Consider the following 21422-nt stretch of genomic DNA (forward strand, 5'->3'; position numbering starts at 1 on the left):
ACAGGAAACACTAATTACGCTCCCGAAAACCCATAGCCACCCAATTACCCCGGACCCTGGCCTTGACATCCTCAGGATAGGAGTGCTCAAAATCGGCCGCCTCCCAGTCCGCACCGGTGGTATACTCAGCAGGCATAAGAGCGTCAGACACAACCTTTCCACCCCGCGTCGGGGACCCAGTACCATGAGACATGTACGGAATCAGCGGGAAACCACGGACATCCTCAAAGAAAGTCTCGTCGGCGTTAGGGCGGCAACGGGTCGAGAATGCCCACATCACGTCCTTTCCATTGTAGACGTCGATGTCATCACCTACGAGAACTATGCGATGAATGGTGTAGCCCGCCTTGTGGTTGAAGATAACATCGCCGACTTTCTTCTGGAACTCCTTTGCTGTGAGCTTCATCTGGCGAAGCTTGGCAGTGTCGACCTTGAGTACCACCCAGGTGACCTGGGATTCGAACGGGGAGAAGGCATCCGTGATAGGGAGGCCGGCGAGCTGGCAGACTTTGCGGATTTCCGCAGCGGCCAGGGCGCCTATCATCGTGTGTGTCTCGTCAGTGAGGCGACCGCAGGATGACATGGGGAGGATCGGGTTGGTCCGGTAGGTGATTTTGTTGATGGTGTAGACAGGGCATTTGTGGCTGTCGCCGGGGAAGACATAGCCGTGCATTTCGCCAAATGGTCCCTCGTCAGCGGTTTCACTGATGGAAATGGTACCTTCGAAGACGATTTCGGCGTTGGCGGGAACGTATAGGTCGTTGGTATCGCATTTCACGAGTTCAAGCGGACGACCGGTCATGGCACCGACATAGCCCGCTTCGGTGACGCCATCGGGAATGGGCATGGACGAGGCCATGATCGCCGCGGGGGGAACACCAAAGCAGAGCGCCCATGGCACGTCCTTTCCCTCTTTCTTCCACATCTGATGGATCTGCCAGATGTGTTGCGGTTCGATCACCAGGCCCGTAAGATGGTTCTTGTCCTTGACCATCGCACGAGCAATGGACCAATTCGTCCATGTCCCATCAGGGGACTGCACGACGTGCATACCATATGTCTGGAGGTATTTGCCTCCGTCAGATTTGTGCACCATAGGGACAGGCAAAGCAGTAAGATCAATCTCATCGCCCGTCAGGCTATTCCCTTTCACGGGACCGGTTTCAACGATTTTAGGCTCGATGGGAGGGAGTTCGCTAGCAGAGAGCATTTTGTCGAGTATTTCTCTCATGCTAGCCGTGGGTGGGAGGGCGAGATGGCGAGCCAGGCGGCCGTAGCGATCGCGGCTGGAGGCACGAAGGGAACCGGGTGCACCCAGGATACGGAAAAGTCCATTCTTTCCCATTCCCTTTAGGTTATTAAACAAGGGCGCTTTATCATCGGTTTCGCACACAAGCCGGGTAATCGCAGCAGCTTCGAGGTAGGGATCGACCTCTGTGTTGATCTCGACCAAGTCGTTGTCTGCCTTGAGGGCTTCGATGAAAGCGCGGAAGGAATGGTCAACATCGGTATCATTAACAGCAGTCATTGTGATATTGAGCTTATTGAGGAATGTTCAGAAAGGAAAGACTAAAATCGAGCCGTGGCGCGAGGTAGCGGACGAGATCGATCACCAGCGAGGGAGTTATATAGTGCCGCCATGGAACGGATGATCGGCAATGGCCGATGACAATATATTCTAGAAGTTGACCGAATACCCGGCAGGCATCCTTCTCAAAAGCTTGTCTATAATGATTTCATCAAGGCATTCCCGAAAGTTGGCATAGATGCCGAGTGAAAATGGTGGCTCGCCTATGCCGATATCCGTTGGTTCGGGGACTCGGGGCCTCGGAAGCTCGGATTTGCGCCCATTTTAGACCTCCACATCGACGTTATCAAATCCGAGACACCGAGATCAGGTTTCGCCATGAGGAGAGCATCATATGGCCGGGTAGTGTGCCGCAGTACTGGCAGCGCGTCGCCTTAAAACCAAGTCAAGCAACCGAAGGCTCTCTATCTCTTCCTCAATTCTTCAGTCTTCTCAGAATCGATCCTTGACCCAATCCACAATGTTTGCATCACTGCTACCCTCCGGCGCCAATACGCCCAACTCTGGCCGATACAGTCCTGATCATACCTCTGATTCTCAGTCTGTATCACATACAAGTCTCACACAGGAAACATCGACATCAAACAATGAGCGCCTCATTTCACCAGCGAAAGGTCGACGTAAAAGAATCGTCGTTGCAATGACGGGCGCCACCGGCGCAATCCTGGGCATCAAAACACTCATCGCCCTTCGGCGGCTCAACGTTGAAACACATCTGGTCATCAGCAAATGGGCCGAGGCCACCATCAAGTACGAGACGGATTATAGTCCACGGAACGTCCGCGCATTAGCGGACCATGTGCACAATATCAACGATATGGCGGCACCGGTGTCGAGTGGCTCTTTCAAGACCGACGGGATGATAGTCGTGCCTTGCTCGATGAAAACCCTCGCCGCGATCAACTCGGGCTTCTGTGACGACTTGATTTCCCGCACTGCAGATGTCATGCTCAAGGAACGGAGGCGGCTGGTCCTCGTCACGCGCGAAACTCCGCTTAGCGATATCCATCTTCGCAATATGCTTTCTGTCACGCAGAGTGGGGCGGTCATTTTCCCTCCCGTACCGGCGTTTTATATCAAGGCTTCTAGCATGGACGAGATAGTTGATCAAAGCGTTGGACGGATGCTTGATCTCTTTGATCTTGATACTGCTGATTTTGAGAGGTGGGAAGGTTGGAAGAAGGAGTCATAATCGAGTTGTCCATGGAACTATGGGGCTTGCCTAATCAAGCTTATTTTCCCTCGGCCGTATTCTGTGGGCCTGATTTATAAGGGTAACTTCAAATGTAATCGTGTTGCGGCTCATATCGGGCCGGCCTGGCTAATGTCAGGATAATCGAATAGTGGCACTTTCGGTGATTAGCAAGGAAACTAAGATATAAACAGGGTCCGTACCATTCATTATAGAGTCTAGGTAGGAAACAGGCGAGACATCGGTATCATTGCTGAATACATTCCCAGGCAAACTGGATCCGATTAGTAAATCTGTAGTGGACCGAGCATGGAGGAATCTCACCCAAAGTCAAAGTTTGCAGGAAAATCGCCAGATGATTGAACATCACCGAATTCCATGGCACCTGAGCCGGGTAGGCCGTCTTCCCGTTGAGGGGGGTGGCTTCGTGGCGATTCTCGCTGGCTCTCGGGGTTTGCGTGCTCTTCACGCATTGGGGAATCACGCACAGCATTTCGCAACGCAATGAGTGCGTGGATATGCCTTGTCGAAAACCATTGGCCGTTGCCATTTTGGCCATTACCATCCTTCCCGTCAGTGCCAACTCTGGAGAATACCTCGATGACTCGTTGCTGCAAGTCGCGACATGCCGGATCATGGCGAGTCTCCTCCCAAAGGCAAAGGAGTAATGTAGAACTGAGCACCGTGTGTACCATAGACCAGGTGCGTAATGGGACGATGCTGAGAGTTTCAAAGTCGAGGAAGGCCTTTGCAGCCTCAACCAGACTTTCTTTTGCCCTATCGCGCAGAACTCGAATACGTGGGTGGAGAGAGGTTCCGGGTGGGCGTTGGATGGCTGGCCGACATAGCACGGAAACGCAGAAGGAAACATGGATGCGGAGGGCCAAATGCTCCTGGTGCTGGTGCAAGCTCGTACAGTGTTCTCGGGAAAGGAGGTGGGGTTGTACAAGCTTGAAAACGCCGTCCAATCCAGCTAATGATTTGTGGCAGTAGACCAGATTATTGCGCTCTCTCTCATCTGAATCGTTAATTTGCAGACCTAACCGGCATAGGTAGTGCATCATGTCAGCGTATGATACGTTCGACTGCAGAGTCGTCAAGTCCAGCTGCCAGCCTCTTGTGGACACCATAGAGGGCCGATCATAGCACAGGCTTAAAAGGCTGTCTTGCCAAACCGTCATAGACCTTCAGGGGTCAGCCGTGAATGTCATTCTGGTATATCTACTCACCACAATGCTCTAGCCTTTGGTCTCATTTGTTCTGGCCAATGAGAAATGCTCTTCTCGGTGTGTAGTCCCAAGGTCTGGGCTAATCTGACAGTCGTGCCAAGCAAAGCCCAGGCGGCATCAGATTGGCCGTTGTTCTGTAGCGTATTTCCCAGAAGGAGTAGAGACTGGACAACTTCCAGGGATGGCCTCAAGAGGAAATTTGCCAGCCTTAACGATTGGAAAGATCGGCGGGCTTGTCCAGCATCAGTTCATGATTTCTCGAATAGAAGAGAGATTATTCTTACCAAAGCTTTGGTATTTTTCCGACCTCTCGGGGTTCTCAAGGTCTGAATAATGGGCTCCCGAAGCCAACGCGGCCAGGAGGAGACTGATCTGACCGACGGACCGATCCGACGACCATCTTTCCGAGATCTTGTCGCAATCGCGCAGTTCCCCGGACGCGTAGGATGTAAGGAACTGGCATATTACCGACTCAAAGCCATCGATATCGACAAGAATTGGGTTGAATGGATGAGCCGAGGCGCGGTAGAAGTGAAAAAACCTACTGCCATCAGCACCGGCAACCCCTACATAGTCGCTCAACATACTTCAAAACCTCCTCCCTTCGAGGCAGGATCTCTATAAGAGCCTTCCAGCGATCTAGGGGCGTTTTGAGATCAAGGAATGGGTAATTGCTGAAGCTATTTTGCAATCCCAACACAGAGCTCGCCTTGTGGGCAATTGATCCATCGGTGTCGTGTGAACCCAGTATGGAAATGACTGTATTCTCTCCAGAAAAGACGTAATTTGCAGGATTCTCTTGGTTGTGAGGTTCTGACTCAGGTCTAGTATGCAGAGGAGATGCCGAATCCCCGAGTTGAGGCCGCTCATTTAGACTCCTCCGCGTGAACGAAGCGTGAGAGGCATCAGCGTTGCCATTCTGAGGACTTAACATGGCCCGCTTCCGCGGAGGAGATTCCTCAAGATCATAGACACAGATCTGGGGATGACCACGTTTCTGGCAGGTTCTGCATGGATGGCCGTTGTCGCACTTGACTTTCCGCGAGCGACAGGGATAACACGCTTTTGCTTCGCGCTGTTGCCGCTTGGCCCGTAAGATCCGGTCGATCTCTTGGCGATCAACACTGGAACCTGTCATCTCGGAGGAGCATAATTTGAGGTTGCTGTAGGCCCTTATATATAATGTCTAAGCTCCAGATGGATGGAATTGTTATAGTGAGAGATTGGAAGGCCATCATCGGCGGTGTCGCGTTAGCATCCCGAAGCATGGTTGACTTTTCATTCCAGATTCGGTCAGAAGCAGTGCCGCTTTTAGCTCCAGCACGTACATGTGATAATTACTTCCTACATAATCCTATATATTATTGTATATTGTGGAATAAAAAGTTATATAGTACTCTAGAGTTATTTGAATCTAGATTTCACGAGCGATATTCTGTAGTTACAAGGTTATATGCAGATCAAACGTGAAGTAACCAACTTTATATTAATGGGATCCCGTCTCTCAGTGGACGATATCAAGGGTAGGAATTTGGGACTTGGAAGACGTGCAGAGAACCGGGATTATCCGCCTCAGCAAGGGTTTAGTTGAGCGTTATGGCTGCGTCTACCTCCTCAGACGAAACTTTTATGAACGATTATGGTGGAGAGCCATCCGCGATGGTGGCTTCTACTGGTTGAATCTGTAAGAACAAGCCACGGGCTATATCCTCTCGGGTCGCCCATCGCATTTCTTTCAGATAATCTACGCTCAAGTTAGTTCTTTGGTTTCCTGGCTTCGGGGCTCAATGGCCAGCTCAGACCTCAGTTCGGCCTATAGTGGCGTAGATTAATCCTCATCCTCAGAATCATCGGGAACGTTGTCCCGGACGAATTCGATCAGCTGGCCGACTGGAATTGCCAAGTAGCTTGTCGGATCATACATCAAAAGTTTGTTGCCCTCATACCACTGCCTATGCTTTTCTAAAACCCGTCTTTAGGGAACGTGGTGTCAAAGTGCTATGGGATTGGAGAAGGACGTTGGCATACGGCAATAAAGAGGTCGAATCACGTACGAGGTATAGGCTGTCATAGATACTGATCATTTGATCACGTCGCGTACCATAGTCGCGGTTGAAGCTATCATTATCTTCTACCTGGTATCTTGTCAGCGTCAGGTGTTTCTCTCGAGGAGGTGCGACTAGGACATACCACATCCTCATCCACTTCGAATTCATCCGAAATGATCCCCTTCACACACTGCTCAATATCGTGGCCGTTCCCGCACTCGCATTGCCATCACCCTCGCCATTGCCACTGTCATACTCGTCGTCATCATTGTTATTTTCACCTGATATCCGCCTCACCACCTCTCCGTCAACATAATCCCAGCGCCCCTCCAGGATACCGACGCAGTCCTCCCATGATATCTCGGGAAATGTATCATTTTGGCATTTGGGACAGTCCTCCGGCGGTACAGCGCGTGAGTCTAACCCAAGGCCAGCCTTGAGCTTATTTCTTGTGGACTGAGATGCGGGCAGCCGTCATCTTCCTGCTTGGCCAATTTGTCTCCGAGATCTGGATTCAGCACAGAGGGGACGGCCTGGTCTAATGCGTACTCAACCGCACGCTCATTTGTCTCGTCCGAAAGCGAGGACACGTAGGCAATAGTGTACTTTGCACTGTTCTTAGGTGATGCCGATCTATCCCAGTTTTCTGGAGGGGCTGAGATATCAGTTCCACTGCTGGCCCCGATATCTTTTCTGATAGGTCTAAACCTCGCCGGACGAGATCGAGTCTCTAGATGACGCCTATCATGATCCACAGGGCGCAAACAATCAGCCAGCCACCCATTAGACTCGCGCAGAATTACTCAAATTACTTAATGAAGCGGGCTGGTCTTTGGAGACAATTTCAAACTATTGTTTACACAAACACTACCTAGTCATGTAATATACACCGCGTGGTCACATCCCTCTAATAGTCTAAATCTTTTACGAAATTCTAAAAGTAAGTGGACTGACATGTCCTCATCAGCCTACTCATTCTCCCGAACATCAATAACAGTCGTCTTGAACTTCCTTGCAGGAACCTTGCGGTTGAACAGGATGTCGGCCTCACGGTACGAGCGGTGCTTGAGTTCAGGCAGGAAGAAGTAGGCCATCACCCAGCAGACGCAGGCGGTGCCTCCCCAGACGTAGCCGCACTTGCCTGCCAGGTTCCATCCGGTGGAGTTGAGCATGCGCGAGGCGAGGTAGATCATGGGGATCTCGGCGACGTAGTAGGCGGCACGACCGACACCGGTGCTCAGAGCGCGGAGACGGACGGAGGAGGTCTCGGAGATGATGGTGTAGGAGATGGGGCCGAGAGTACCGGCAAACACGAAAGAGATGAGGATACCGAGACAGGCCTGGGCGTAGTTGGTTGACTGGTTCTGGGGGATCGAGGCGCAGATACCCAGGATCATAAGCAGAGTGATGTTGGTGACGGTGCCCCAGAGATAGATGGTTCGACGACCGAACCAGCCGGTAAGAGGCCAGGAGCAGGCGTTGGCAACGAATTGGAGGCATGAGTTGATCAGGTTGAGCTGGAAAGCACGGTTGTGATTGATACCGGCCTCTGAGCGGAGGTCAGTCTCTGTCATCTAGTTGGCACATGGAGGTACTCACGCTCGAAGAAGAAAGTGGCCTGGTTGGCAATCAGGTTACCGGCAAAGTTCTGCGACGCGTACATCAAGCAGGTGATGATGGTTCGTCGGAGATCGGTACCCTTGAACAGGTCGAGGAGGGTAGGGGTGCCACCCATCTGCTCTTCGATCTTGACGGTTCGCTCAATCATGGCCAGGGACTGCTGAGCATGCTCTGAGGACTTGGCACCGAGGCGCTCGATGGAGCGAAGAGCCTCCTTCTTGCGTCCGCGACGAATCAGCCACCAGGGGGATTCGGGGCCAGGAAGATGAGGACCAAGAGGGGGTCTAACCAGTCAGCTTTGTAAGGCATGAGACCTAGGAAAACAAGAGACTTACAGGGAAGATCCACTGCAAGGCAAGAGGTACTCTCCAAGCCCACTCATCGTCTCGCTTATTGTAGCCATAGGTGGCGGCGGCGACAATGATGGAACCGATCGACCAACTCATTTGCAGAGTAGCCGTGCAGGCACCTCGAAGGGCGAGAGGGACGATCTCACTGGCGTAGGCGGGGGAGTTTGCAATGAAGAAACCCCACGGGATCCCCTCCAACGCTTGTCCGACCACCAGGAGGGTGAGTGAGTCGGCCTGTAATGCGGTCAGCGACAAGTTCAAACAACAAGGGGCCGGGCGACTCACGAAGAAAGAAATGAAAATGGTGGCATTCATGAGCATCAAGGCGAAGATGGTAGTCCAGCGGTAGCCAAGACGGTTGGTGACGGGGCCAGCCAGAAATACACCAACAAAGGCACCACATTGACCAGATTGGAAGAGGGCACTTTGCCACCGCGTTGGGATAGCATAACCACCTCCTTGCACTTGTACTCCGTATCTCTTCTGGAAAGCGCTTTGCGCGACAAAGTTACCATTCAAAAACATGTCAAACGACTCCATGACCTGTTTGCCCGTTAGTACAGCAAAACGAGCCCATGTCCTCGACCAAGGATTACTCACAATGGTGAAGCACATGGTAAAGGCCCAGAAACAAGCCCAGGGATGGGCCTTGACAGCCGCCCACAAGCTCATCTCATGCTCGCGGTTCTCACCATCAAAGGCGTCGTTCATGAGATCCTTGTTAGCCAGGACCTCGGCATGATGGGCGTCGACGCGACCATCCTCCTTCACCTCCCCCTTTACCTCGCTGGTATCTGACGACATTGCTTGGATTGGTCACGATATTACTGTGCCAATGCAAAAAGAGACAAAGGCAGAAGGGAAAAGAAAAGGAAAAAAGGTAAGACAGGGGTGTATCTTTTTAATATCAGTGCATCTGCATGGCGTGCACGTGATATGTGATACGTGGATTAATTAGTAGCTGCAATCGGGTCAGTAGGTAGCGGCCCGAATCCGATGTCACTGCAGCTTGTGCCGCCGGACTTTTCCCCATTCCCTCTACGCGGTAAGCAGGAATTGCAGGAGTAATGGGAGACAATTTACCCGAAAGCGGCCAGGCGCCGAAGCAACATAGCGGAGTGGTGCCATTGGGGTTTGACACAAACTTATCCTATTGGACTGGAGCCTGCTGATCAGAGGATTGTGGCGTTGGAACAGCCTGCTTCTGGCCCAGAAGTCTGAAAAGTCTCGATAACATAGTCCTCCACGGGGGAATCTCCATGTTTTGAGGGTAATATGCGGATATGCGGGGCCCCAAGACAAGCACCACGGTTAGGGCTTGTCAGGCTTGTCCAGTCTTGGTTGCTTTCTTGTTAGTCTCTTGTTAGTGCTTAGCTAGTGTAACATCCCGTGCGGCATTACCTAAGCTTTTGCCTTTGTGTCTTAGCTTGTCATCTAATTAGTACTGGCTCACATCATGATTGGTCATACACAGTTTAACTAGTTATCATGCACAGTCTGGTAGGCCTTGCCGGCTTAGGCCATTGCAACCGATACAGCTGTTCGTAAACCCTGGAGTGGTTTACGAGATGGTCTCACCATTACGGTAGCACAGTAATCCCAAAATGCTCATTTATTCAACTATCGTGAGTATAACGCACACACTCTCTCTTTATATTTCTGAACTCACCACCCGCCACGTTATCAACCTCGGAGAAGGGGGCGAGAAAACTTCAGACACGTCAAGGGCCCACTACAACGGGGAAGACTCCTTTGGGACAATTGGCCGCTGCCAAGCCTTCTTCAGTCGTTGATCAGGGTTTAGCTGAAACTTTCAAGTATGCTAATCTACTCCGTAATCTCGCACTGTGACCTGTTTGCCTCGGAAATGATTTTAGTCCTGTTGGCCACTTGCAAACGGAGAGTCTGCCTCGTATACGGGCCTTTCCGATGTCCCTACCTCTTCAGGTACAAGCACCTAAATAGTTACTCTAGTACATGCCAAAACAGGCTGTTCAGCAGGCTTAGTGCTTAGTACAGATCCTGATCCCTCCAGCCTCACAAGCAGTCCAATAACGTGGGGAAGACCGCGCTAGGTGGACAAGGGATTCGATCCAGTGCAGGAAGAAGAGAACCTGGCGCAGAAACTGGGGAAGAGAAAGTTTGATTGTCTGGTCTGCGATCAACTGAGTCAACCGACCATGGGGAGCAGTCTTTCAGTACGTGAATGAACCGAACCCTATTCTCTAGCCTCTTTCGCCTTTCAACCTATCGGGCAGCCCACGGTGGAGAACCGCGTTCCCCGTGTCTGCTTCTCCGCCGAAGTTCCCGATGAACCCGAAATCCCGCCCAGCTCTCCCGTCCAAACTTGACCATTCAAGTACGGAGTAAAGACCCGTGCATTTGTCCGGCTGCAGTTTCCCGCTGTTCAATATAAATTGCTGCCGAGGTAAAGACAGAACGACAGCTTGAGGCAGAATCCCAATGTTGCCGGAGACATAGACTGGGAAGTGGTATAATCCTACAGCCGGTGGCGAGGGTTTCAGCCAATGGAGGAAGATAGCTCTCCTTGCTGTCATTGTTTGGATATGTGAAGCCCAGAGTTATCTGATATGAATCACAATGACATATATTGATGATTTGGAATCATATATAGGTATCACTCTTTGTATGGGTGCTTCCGCATGCGGATATCCCCCGCGCGTTCAACAAACCTTATTCTGAACCCTCAACTCCATTGAGGTAGTTCTATCATCAAGAATATTTATGGCATATATCTCAGCATCGTAGGATGGGTTGTATGTGTGTTGTGGTATCAGGTCAAGTGGGATCTCATCCCAAGCAAGGCATAGATGGAAATGAAGGACAACTATCGCAGTTAGAATGAACCGAAGCGCAGTTGGGACCAATTAGAAAGTTTGTAGATATATCAGACCAGCAAATCTTTCAACCAAGGACCATAGCCATCGGCCAGAACGTATTCTACTCCATGCGGAATACACCCATAGCTGGCCAAAGAACATCGAGCAGATACGCCCAAGTCCACCGAATCCACAGTAGAACTCTTCTATTAGGGCGCGTCATTGTATCTCATGTTTACTTGCCGGGTACCAGTCGGGATGTGACTGGAGCACATCATACTGACACATGCATTATGTTATACAGGTCGGCGGCCAGAGGTAAAAATGCAACCTCTCAAAGGCACCTCATCGACCAGTAAGACCGATGTACATTCCTATGTAGGACTCATTCATCAGTGGATGACATTACCACTGGTCTGTGGTACAACAGAAGTCCAACCATTGCTACATCGTTCCAAGCTCACGTCCATCACCCCTTCGAGTTCCCCTCTTCAGACATATTTCTCAACGCCCGACGTGTTCCAGGCCTCCCAGCTAACGGGATGCATTCCACTCCCTCCCAGAATGGCCAGCGCAAATCCAGCGCCGGGACAAGTTCCGCTCTCGCAAACCTCGTGCAGTCACTAGGACGCAGAGGCAGTGGGGAGATGATCTCGTCCAAGAACATCGGCGCGGACTACGAGGCCATTCTGGAATGGATCCGCTCGGAGCGGATGCGAAAGCTTCCTCCCGAGGGAAGTAGTTATGATAGAGTCCTTGTCTGGGCGCGGTTGTTTGTAGAGCGTCTGCATTCGTTTGACTCGGCGATTCAGCATTTCGAGGGAGAGAGTCATATGGCCGCGGAATTGGCGTACATTCACTGTGCGAGTCTTCTCGAGGTATGTCTTGTCCGAAGGAGAGGTTGTGGCAAGATATTAATGACGTTGGTAGTTGGGAGATGAAAACGCAAGTGGTCTCTTGGATGTCTTTGGTTTCTTCTATCGTTGCTCGACCGGTCTGGAGAATCTGCTTCACCGGACAGAGTTATTCATGGTTTCGCAGAGCATCAAGGACCAGCTGATTCTCGCTTTGGCGGACCTGGTTACCTTGATCGTCGGGGTCGCAACCCACTGTCATCACTCTCTTGGCAGTCTGGCTTCGGGATCGGTCTCCATTGATATCTACAGCACTTTCGCTGCGTCCATCGAGAGCTTTCGCTCGCGATGTGAGCATGTATCGGAGATGATGTGGAGGCATCAGCTGCCAGGAGCTGCTCTCCATGAGGACAAGGGTATCCTTGATTCCTTTTGTCGCCTTGGCCAAACTAGAAGCTAATGCATTAACAGTGACTAGAGTGAAGACAATCAAGAATTGGCTCGAGCCGGAAGACCCCGTTTTGTGCAACATGACCGAATTCACAGCCAACTTTGCCCAGGAAAGGGAGGAGTCGACCTGCCTGTGGACGGCGCCATATCTGACTCGTTTCCTCAAGAGTGACCAAAAGACCATGTTCGTCTCCGGCAAGCCGGGATCTGGCAAGTCTATCCTGGCAACGGTGATCAATGACTACCTCCAATATCCGATTGGAGGTGTCATGTACGAATCCATATTTGTTCCGATCAGTGAGTCGACACAGCATTTGAACGAGTTACTTTTACGCGCGCTAACGATGACAGACGCACACATCGAGGCCAGCACGACGCCACGTGCAATAGCAAAGAGTATCCTTTCGCAGTTATTCTCGGCACGTATTGGCAATGTGCAGTTGTATGAGATTCTCTCAGACGCGCATGACCGCTGCCAAAAGACAGTTCTTGAAGAGCAGTACGATAATGAGCTCTGGCGTGCAGTCGGACCCTCCCTGCAAGCCAGCCTGCAGGGTGCAAAAGAACTCGTCCTTGTCGTCGATGGAGCAGACGAAGCCAGCTGCGGACAAAATGCTCTGGTCCAGCGGCTCAACGACGTGACTCTGAAAGCGTCCCCCCTGAAGTTGATTATCCTTGGCACGCACAAGCAAGACTGCTCCCCTACGCAGACAGCGGTGCAGATTACCCCGGAACTTATTTTCGACGACATTGCTGCGGTCGTACGGAGGATCCTCCAACCCTGCCCTGCGTTTGGCGAGCTGTCCGAAGAACAGAGGGAGATCATGGTAGCCCAGATCGCAGAAGCTGCCAATGGCTCCTTTTTGTGGGCCAAGCTGGCCGCGGAAAGGATCCGAGACGAGCACCCGCCTAATTGGAAGGGGTTAGTAAAGGCCGTTGACGCCCTGGCCAAGGCAGAGCTCTCTATTACGGATCTTGTCGTTCATCGATTCGACTCGAGAGTATCAGACGAGGCAAAGAGGATGTTGCTTTGGCTCACCACTACTGTCCGTCCATTGACGCTGCGCGAGTTGTCGGCGCTTTTGTCCATTCACGTGGATAAGGGCACCATCGTAGAGACCGGGGTGGATCCGCTCACGTTTCTGCAACCCCTGATGTCTCTGGTCTTCTGCCAAAATAACATGGTCTCCCTGCGACATGGACAAATCCGAACAGCCATAACAGGCACCATCAACAAAGGCAAACTTTTTCCAACCGTCCGGGATAGGCATGTGGATCTTGTCCGCAGATTGCTGCTCTACATCAAGCTGAATGTAACAGATGAGGAGGAACTGTCTGAGACACCAATAAGCTCGCACAGAACGTCCAAGATGCTGGAGCAGTTCCCACTTCTTGACTTTGCCCTTCGATACTGGGCAGACCACACGAAAACTGCACTGGGGAGCGAGACAGATCAGCAGATCCAGACAGTAGCAAAAGAACTGGGTCCATTTCTCTCCCCCAAGCCAATTGTGCCGCTACTGGAGATGTCTGTCTGGCAAGCAAAATCAACTCCGGTGCTGAAGTCACTGCAAAGCGTCCAGGTCCGCCTCTACCAGCATATACTCACTGTCGACCATCCCGCAACTCAGCAGGCGATCATCTGCCAAGCACTCTTCTACCGCAAGATACGAGATGTAGTGCCTTCCGAAACTAGCGATATCTTCTACCATGCAGCGGTTATATGCCACAAGGCGCTCTCCGCCCAACACGTCATCACCAGGAAGATGGCCCAGGGCTTCCTCGACAGCACTGCCGACCAAATCACCAAGGCGCGGACGGAGATCATGATAAGACGGACTGAGATGCTCCAGCTCCTTGCTGAATGCTACAAGGTGCAGTATGGACAGAATAGTAGCATCGCCATTGCGACATTGACGCAACTTGTGGAGCATTTCAAGTATATCAAGGAAGAAAACAAAGCGCAGCAACTTGCTGCTTCGCTGCAAACATGGCTCACGGAGTCTACTACTTCACAGTCGACTGTTTCTCATCAGTCTGACGACTCGTTGCTCGTTCATCTCCATGGCCGAAGGCCTAGCGTTCAGGAAGGCACAACCTTTGCCCTCGACGACATCGAAGCTGATAAGCCTATTTCCCAAATAATAGACACTCATAGCTCCCTGTACCGTGAGATTGAGAGCCACGTGCACTCCATCAAAGAGGAGACAGCGAGCCGGTCCGAGTCCACAACAACAGAGTCGAGTTTTCTAGAAATGATCTCCAGCAGGTCGGCCACGCACCCCTCTTCCATCAAAGCAGCTCAGAGTCTCACAGAAATGTACTGGTCTCAGCATCGATGGAAGGACGCTACAAAATCTCTAAAGGCAGTTCTGCGCCGTGTTTGGCCGTCCCTTTTCAGCCCATCGGTCCAAGAGGTGGTGCTTCCGTTGGAACACGTCGATCATTGCATCGACCTGGCAGAGCGCCTGAGAGACTGCTATCGCTTCAGAGGCCGTGCAGCAAAAAGGGAGAACATTTCCCTTGGTCTTTATTACAGCGTCCGACGAGGCCGGCCTATCGGAGATGAGCTGCGCGAGCGAGTCACACGGGACCTTCTGCATTTGTGTGAGCGTAAAGATCAAACTGACAAGCTGATCCTCGTGCATCAGGATATTCTAAACGACTTGACCAAGAAGTTTGGAGAGGATCATCCAGCGGTTCTCAAAGAGCTTCGGATCTTAGCGGACCTTGCACGGCCGCGCTCAGCTTCAGTCAGCTACCATCGTCGAATCGCCCAGATTCTGAACAAACACGCCGACACCTGTCACCCGGAGGCTTTCGAGTCTCTTCTCACTGTAGCCACGGAGCTTTTGGACCAGGGTCAATACTCTGAGGCACGAGAGGCTTGGAAAATCTTGTCGAATACCCTCCGGCACCCGAATATCAACCCCAAGCTTCGAGACCCGGCATTTGTCAAGTCGGTCTATGAGCGGTACACTCAGTGTCTACGTATGACTCACGCAGAGCTTCATGTGATACATGAAGTGACGGTTCAGTATTGCAAGACCTGCGAGACTAGATTTGGAGCCTCCGCATCAATTACCATCCAGGCCATGACCAGGTTGCTGGATATCTGTCGGGAGTCCAAGCGATACGAAGCCGAGGTCGTCCAGATATGCGAGCATCTCCTCAGGGCTCCATCTGTTGAGACTGAGATCGACCAAGACGAACTCCAAGCAATCCTAGATGCCCATTACGAAGAGCAGTACGCCTCCATCGCGTCGGCCGGTGTCGAGTCTGTTTCTACCGAGCAGATACAGCGAGTGATCACCATCGGCAGGGAACGGCTGACCACTATACGGGCTACCTACGGATGGGCTCACGAGACCACCCTGTCTGAGATGAAAGAGCTGGTCACCCTGTATATCAAACGAGGGGAGGTGCAACAAGCCGTGTCCGTGCTCCAGGAAGCAACCTTGCAAATTGTTTCGAAGGAAACCTCGGCATCTAGACTCGCTGCTGCTGCGCAGACCATTGCGTCCAGCTACATCGCGGCGGGTCAAATTCAACGCGCAAAGGAGCTCTGCGACGAGCTCTACCGTAAAATTGTGGTCAAGGAAACCGGTTCCACTAATCTCGGCATGCCTTCCGGTGGCCGTCAGAGCCTGGTCTTCCTCGCCCATTTTGAGCACAGTCTTCGGAAACAGAAAGAGCCCTCGCTCACTGTAAGCGAGATTCATTGGTCTCTATGTGCCGAGTACGTTTACTTTGAGCGATACCGGTCAGAGGCACGGTCCAAGTCCTGTACTCTCGAGAACATAGTGGACACTGCCGCTCGTCTGTACGGACTCCTTCGCGCCAGAAACCAGGAGTCGACTGCTGCGCGTCTCATAGATGATCTCGCCAACTCCATCGTCGTCACGTCACAGAAGGAAAAGGTCCAGGTGAACTTCGGTCAGGCCAAGGCCTTTGTCGGCACTCTTCTCGAGTACTTTAGCATGTACACCACTAAGAACTTCCTGCGGTCTGTGGCTATCGCAAGCTACCGCCGTGTGACGCAGCTCCTCACTACAAGGGACCACCAGGCTGCCTGCGATCTAGCTGTGACCACATTCAAGTACCTCCAGGCGCACAATGGGTTCTCCTCCTCGCTGAGCGTGGTGAAGCTCCTCATCAATCTGGGTCTGGCCATCTCCGGGCAGGGTCTAGACCCGCATCCAGACTCAGCAACAAGAAAGCAAATGCTCAGCGCATCATTCACCATCGTGAGCGCCACGCTCGGATATTGCGCACAAGCCAACATCGACCTCACGCACCTGGACTTGGTAACACTGAATAAGCTTATCAAGCTCCTGGACGCACAAGGCGATTATGCCAACCTTGTCTGGCTCCTCACAGGGCTCTGGAACAGCCGCGACCAGCATCCACCCTCTCAGCAGGAGGCAGCATACACACTCGCCCTGGGACGCATGCTAGTGATAACCCGCTATCTGATGGGCGAGTCCATGGCAGCCATCCGCCTAGCCGAGGACATCGTCTACAACTGTGCCCGCGTGCATGGCCCGCAGCACCCGAGCACCGTCGAGATGACCGTCCTCCTGTCCCAGATGTACACTAGCGTGGCACACGGGTACCAGGACCAAAAGGAGCGCCGCGAACTCGCATACCGGTACTACAAGAAAGCCGCGGCGCTGCATGAGAACGCGCTCCGAGCCTTTATCGATCCCACCGCCCTAGCTTCCCCAGCCATAGATGAAGGAGCCAGCTCGTCCGGCTCTGAGTCCGGGCCGCCTAGCCCTGGCGAGAGACCCGAGGGTTCGGGCAAGTATGTTCGGCAGCACCTGCATTTGCTCAAACTAGCGGTCGAGCGGCTGGGCAATTGGCCCAAGGAATATAAAGAGTACGAAAAGCTCAACTCAGCTCTGTTCCAAGCGTTTGGAGATAATCTCAAGGGTGTTGAAGGTGTGGACAAGTGGAACTTGAAGAACTTTGGATCTGGTCGTGCGGAAGCCAGCGACGATTTGATTTCGCCCAAGTCACATCCAGCATTCGGTCTGGGTGAACAGTTGGCGATTGCTGTTTGATGTTTTGATCGTACCTAAATTGGTCGGACCAGTTTCATATTCGCTCTGCTTCTTGCCTTGTTCCACTGTTTGATCCCTAGGCGTACCTGAAATTTCACGGAATCCATCCTATCTTTGCATAGTTGTGTTATTCATGCGTTTCAGGTCTCTTATTACTGGTAGAATATATCAAGGCGGCAGGCAGAAAGAGCACGAATTCCGCCCACGAGCTCTCAATCATCTCTTGAGATTTCTCTCTACTGAGCTCGGAGATATATGGTTGTATTTGAGTAGACCTGCTAAGTCACAACGCAAATTCTGTGCTGCTTCAAAGAATCTGTACTCCCTCTTATGATTTCGCCAATTCTTCTAGAGTAGGCATTGGGTATATGCATTAACCTTTTAAATCCTAGCTCTCCCTAATGTTGGGATGTTTTAATTGACTTATGGTGTAGAGCTACTATGCCCATCCCTCTATGTCCTGTAACAGTAGCAAAAAGGTTGAAAAAGACTTTCATTCATTAATCTTGGTCTAGAGAGTTTGGGAGCGAGAAACTGCAAGGACAGTTCCAAGGTTTTGGTGTAGATCTCAAATCTAGCTTTGAATCCGGGATGCCGCTCAGCTTGACCATTAGATTCTTACAGGCACAGTCTAACCAAGAACGTCGCCATGGAGTTTTCTATGTCGAGCACTTAGCTGCGAACAGGACCTCGACACCTATGACCGACTAGCCGCGAAAACGCACTGTTGGTGCGACTGAAAGACGGAGAGGGAAAGACATGGGCGGAGATCGACGCCCACTTTCCTGACAGAAGCGTATCATCCCTCCGGTGAAAATAAATGCTGTCTTATTATCCCCATAAAACTGGTTGATAATCTCCGTAATCTCCTGCACAGTGCACACCCTGTTGTGCATCCACTGCCTTGACAGCAATGTGGTTTTCGGCCCCGGCCGAAATCTGGGGTTTCTCCGATTTTCCTATGCGCTGTTTTGCTGCGAGATATAGTTTAAGGCTCGCAATTTATGAATATAATTAATCCCTATTACTAGATTAGCTCCTCCATAATTAATCCTATAATACGAATACTCCAAGTCATAATCACTGAGGAGCGAAGCGAAGCATGTCGTATATATACTAGATTAAACAATGCCTACGATGTGCCTTCTGCTGCATGCATATAATCGTTGTATATGGGTGCTCCTTCCTTCTTTCCCGCTCCTTGATTCTTTCCGGCTCTTTCTTATTATTGTCACTGAAATGTTTCTTTACTTCCCTGTGATATCTCTCCATCTTTCTCTTCATTTCCACTCTCCACTTCTCATCTTTGACAAGGGCACTTGAAACAAACAAAGACCTTCCCCAACCTGTCTCACAATACCAGCATCATGGCTTCCAAGAAGCTTTTCCGCAAGCATGCTCTCGGCCTTATCGAAGTAGCCCTGAAGTGGCTTTCGGCGACAAGCAACGTCTCGAAAGCGGAGGTTGACGAGATCAAAGAAACGTTTGAGGAGGTCAAGAAGGCGGCTGCGCGCGACAGCAAGCTACCTGGAGTAGCTATAAGCGACCTGACGCTGAAGGAGGTCAAGAGTATTTTCCGTATTAAGAAGTTGACTCCGAAGAACGAGCAACCAGGTGATAAGTGGGATTTAGAGCCTTACGACGACGTGATCGACATCCAATATCCCGATGACTTTTCGGAGTTTTTTATATTCCTCAGTAAATGCCCTCTTCTCTTAGAAACAGGATGTTTACTCATTCACCAAACCAGACAAGGCCCTTGACTACCTCGAACTGGCCCATGAGGGCTCCACAAAGGCTGAAGCGCTAGTACGCGCACGGCTCGACGTCATTCTCGGCTTGGTGCTGGGGTTCGCTAAGCAAGATGGTAAGATCATAGGAAATTCGGTCTCGTGGGGTTACGAAACCCCATTCTGGAAAACGGTCTACATAAGGTTCCGGCAGAGGTTGCTGCGTGGTCGGCCGGACTATGCACTGTGGTATGGAGCGCAGGCGAACCTCGAGACCAACCTGGTTATTGTGGAAGCGAAGACCCGGGAAGAGCTGGGGAAGGGTGAACGGCAGTTACTGGGATATATGGGTACGTCCGTTGTATCACAGTGGAAGCTTTGCTAATGAAGCTTTTAGGCCTCGTTCACACCGGCCGTATAGAGCGGGGGAAGGCGGATACAACAGTCTACGGGATCGCTACGGATAGCGAGACCTTCAACTTCTACCGTATCAACCAGAGGAGCAAGGTGAGTTAGGAGACACTTCATAGTATATTGCTTTTGCTTGTTCTGACATCTGAAAGTGGTGTTCCAAGGCCCTGACCTGGGGATACACCGACGAGGAGAACAGGGACATAGTTCGCCTGCTCCTTAGGATCATGTACCTCGCGTCACGTCAAAGCCCGACTCATACCCGTGAGCCTACCTCCCACCACCGTCAATTTAGTAGCTCGGCCGGTGAGGATGCTCCTATGGCAGACTGATAGGGACGTGTGGCATCGTTAGCTATGACCAGCTGTTGCTGGTATTACTTTGGTTTTCAATCAACATCCTGTTTAGCCTCTTCATTCCTTTTTGGCATTGTTAGCTATAGGCCAGCTGTCGCTGGTATTACTTTAGTTTTCAGACAACATCTTGTTTAGCCTCTTCCTTCCTTCTTGGAGTCCTCAGAAAGCTAGGTCACCGGCATCGGAATAGAAGTCTGCCCAGGCACAAGCCTCATCCCAAGACGACAGAGCCAATAATTCAACCCGATAGCACCATAGTTGCTAACCCACTGCCCTCGAATGCGCCCGCATTCCAGAATGAAAAACACAATATCACAGTCTCGCAGATATATTGAGGCAGCGTATGGTATCTGGCTCCTCGGAATTTCTCCATACTTCTGATTATCTGCTGGATATTCTAAGCACAAAGGTGAAGGAACCTTCCACCGTTCCTCTCTTCGAATGCCTCCGAACCAGAGTAGTCCTTCCTCTGGCAGAGGGTGAATTTCAGCAAAGATAGTATTTACACAAGGGAGGACCACGTCACGTATTCGTAAATAGTCTCCCCTCGGTTGAACTTCCACTTCGGTATATGCCGGGCCATTAACAGCCTTTCCATCTTTCTCCACGAGTCCAATACACGATCGAGGAGGTTGCTGAAATAGCATTCGTTTCCAACTTGCCCCTTTCCGGAGAAAAAGTCGGTCGCTCTGAGGATCGACCTCGGGTATCTTCGCTCCTCCTTCTACTGGCGGTGGGCTCGTATCGCTTGCTTGTCTTGCGCAAAACCATGGCCATATACATTCCTCTAGTAACGGGTTGCGAATGCCCGCCGTCCCGCGTGGCAGGGTATACCTGACGGGCTTGAAAAACAGGGCGGCCTGTAAGTCGTGCGAGTCCTGGACCAGGAAGTGCCATTTGCGGCAGACCCTTTGAGCGGACGTGAGTAAAGTGCGCGTGTCAGTTTCGAGCAGGATCAGTTCCAGGATCTCGGTTATCAGGAAAATCTTGTGCGGCTCTGATGAAGCCATAATGCGAAAGGTGAGATTTGGGACGGTTCTATTGAAGGGCAGTAATCAAAGGACATGGTCCGGGAGACCTGTTCTAATGAAGGACAGTTATTGAAAGGAGACCGGCAGAGTGACGTCGGTTCCGTCTACAGTACTACAAAATATCGGTACCTAAAATAGTTTAGTCTTGCGGGCTGGGCCGTGTAGCGGTATGACTTCCGTAGCCTAGCTGGAAAGTCAAAACATGTATGACGTGAGTCTGTGCCATTCCGAAGCCCCCTCAAGGCCTTCACAATGCAAGCTAACAGCTGAAGATTGCGCTGGCTTGCTCAAGTCGGAAGCCTAATCCTGTACTTATAGTTTCATACTGAAATACTTGATTGTAAATATTGAATGATAAATTAATTCTCTATATCATCAGCCTGGACAAGGAATTACTGCAGGATGAAAGAACAGCTTAGATGCTACTATTCTTTTTAGGGTCTTTTGCTGCTGCCCTTCATGCTCAACTGTGCGTGCCTTTAGTAACCAGGCAGTTGTGGCAATTCGTCACCATCGGCTACCACACACCAGAAGATGGTAGAGATTGCTTGAGACAGGGATGTGATAGTTGTCCGCGGTTATAGGTGTTTGAAAGTACTACCCTAAGACCAGCTAGTTCTAGAAAGGGCCCATACAACCTGTTCGACTAACATGTAA

At 51.3% G+C, this 21422-nt stretch overlaps 7 protein-coding genes across 7 annotated transcripts; 3 read left to right on the forward strand and 4 right to left on the reverse strand.

Moving 5' to 3' along the window:
* Positions 1–10: 10 nt before the first annotated feature.
* On the reverse strand, positions 11–1528 carry P174DRAFT_376072 (UbiD family decarboxylase; the record flags this gene model as incomplete). The annotated part of the gene is made up of 1 exon (XM_024822661.1): positions 11–1528. One exon carries the CDS (start codon positions 1526–1528, stop codon positions 11–13), a length of 1518 nt encoding a protein of 505 aa, XP_024679337.1.
* Positions 1529–1927: 399 nt separating this feature from the next.
* P174DRAFT_444492 (UbiX family flavin prenyltransferase) lies at positions 1928–2942 on the forward strand. The gene has a single exon (XM_024828099.1). The coding sequence runs from the start codon at positions 2049–2051 to the stop codon at positions 2778–2780; it is 732 nt and encodes a 243-aa protein (XP_024679338.1). The 5' UTR covers positions 1928–2048; the 3' UTR covers positions 2781–2942.
* On the reverse strand, positions 2916–5147 carry P174DRAFT_433850 (Zn(II)2Cys6 transcription factor; the record flags this gene model as incomplete). Its single annotated transcript, XM_024825826.1, has 5 exons — positions 2916–3054; positions 3105–3965; positions 4010–4241; positions 4294–4550; positions 4597–5147. The coding sequence occupies 5 exons, from the start codon at positions 5145–5147 to the stop codon at positions 2916–2918; spliced, it is 2040 nt and encodes a 679-aa protein (XP_024679339.1).
* Positions 5148–7025: 1878 nt separating this feature from the next.
* Positions 7026–8831, reverse strand: P174DRAFT_462921 (maltose permease; the record flags this gene model as incomplete). Its single annotated transcript, XM_024830192.1, has 5 exons — positions 7026–7606; positions 7657–7961; positions 8002–8261; positions 8313–8570; positions 8628–8831. 5 exons carry the CDS (start codon positions 8829–8831, stop codon positions 7026–7028), a joined length of 1608 nt encoding a protein of 535 aa, XP_024679340.1.
* A 2360-nt stretch (positions 8832–11191) lies between these two features.
* On the forward strand, positions 11192–17237 carry P174DRAFT_423609 (uncharacterized protein; the record flags this gene model as incomplete). Its single annotated transcript, XM_024825132.1, has 5 exons — positions 11192–11222; positions 11264–11745; positions 11798–12137; positions 12193–12468; positions 12523–17237. The coding sequence occupies 5 exons, from the start codon at positions 11192–11194 to the stop codon at positions 17235–17237; spliced, it is 5844 nt and encodes a 1947-aa protein (XP_024679341.1).
* A 1367-nt stretch (positions 17238–18604) lies between these two features.
* P174DRAFT_433853 (uncharacterized protein) lies at positions 18605–19710 on the forward strand (the record flags this gene model as incomplete). The annotated part of the gene is made up of 4 exons (XM_024825827.1): positions 18605–18935; positions 18988–19317; positions 19365–19474; positions 19531–19710. The coding sequence occupies 4 exons, from the start codon at positions 18605–18607 to the stop codon at positions 19708–19710; spliced, it is 951 nt and encodes a 316-aa protein (XP_024679342.1).
* Positions 19711–19901: 191 nt separating this feature from the next.
* Positions 19902–20744, reverse strand: P174DRAFT_433854 (uncharacterized protein; the record flags this gene model as incomplete). Its single annotated transcript, XM_024825828.1, has 1 exon — positions 19902–20744. The coding sequence occupies one exon, from the start codon at positions 20742–20744 to the stop codon at positions 19902–19904; it is 843 nt and encodes a 280-aa protein (XP_024679343.1).
* Positions 20745–21422: the final 678 nt, after the last annotated feature.

This window comes from Aspergillus novofumigatus (assembly GCF_002847465.1).
Source record: "Aspergillus novofumigatus IBT 16806 chromosome Unknown P174scaffold_7, whole genome shotgun sequence".
Lineage (NCBI taxonomy): Eukaryota > Fungi > Ascomycota > Eurotiomycetes > Eurotiales > Aspergillaceae > Aspergillus > Aspergillus novofumigatus.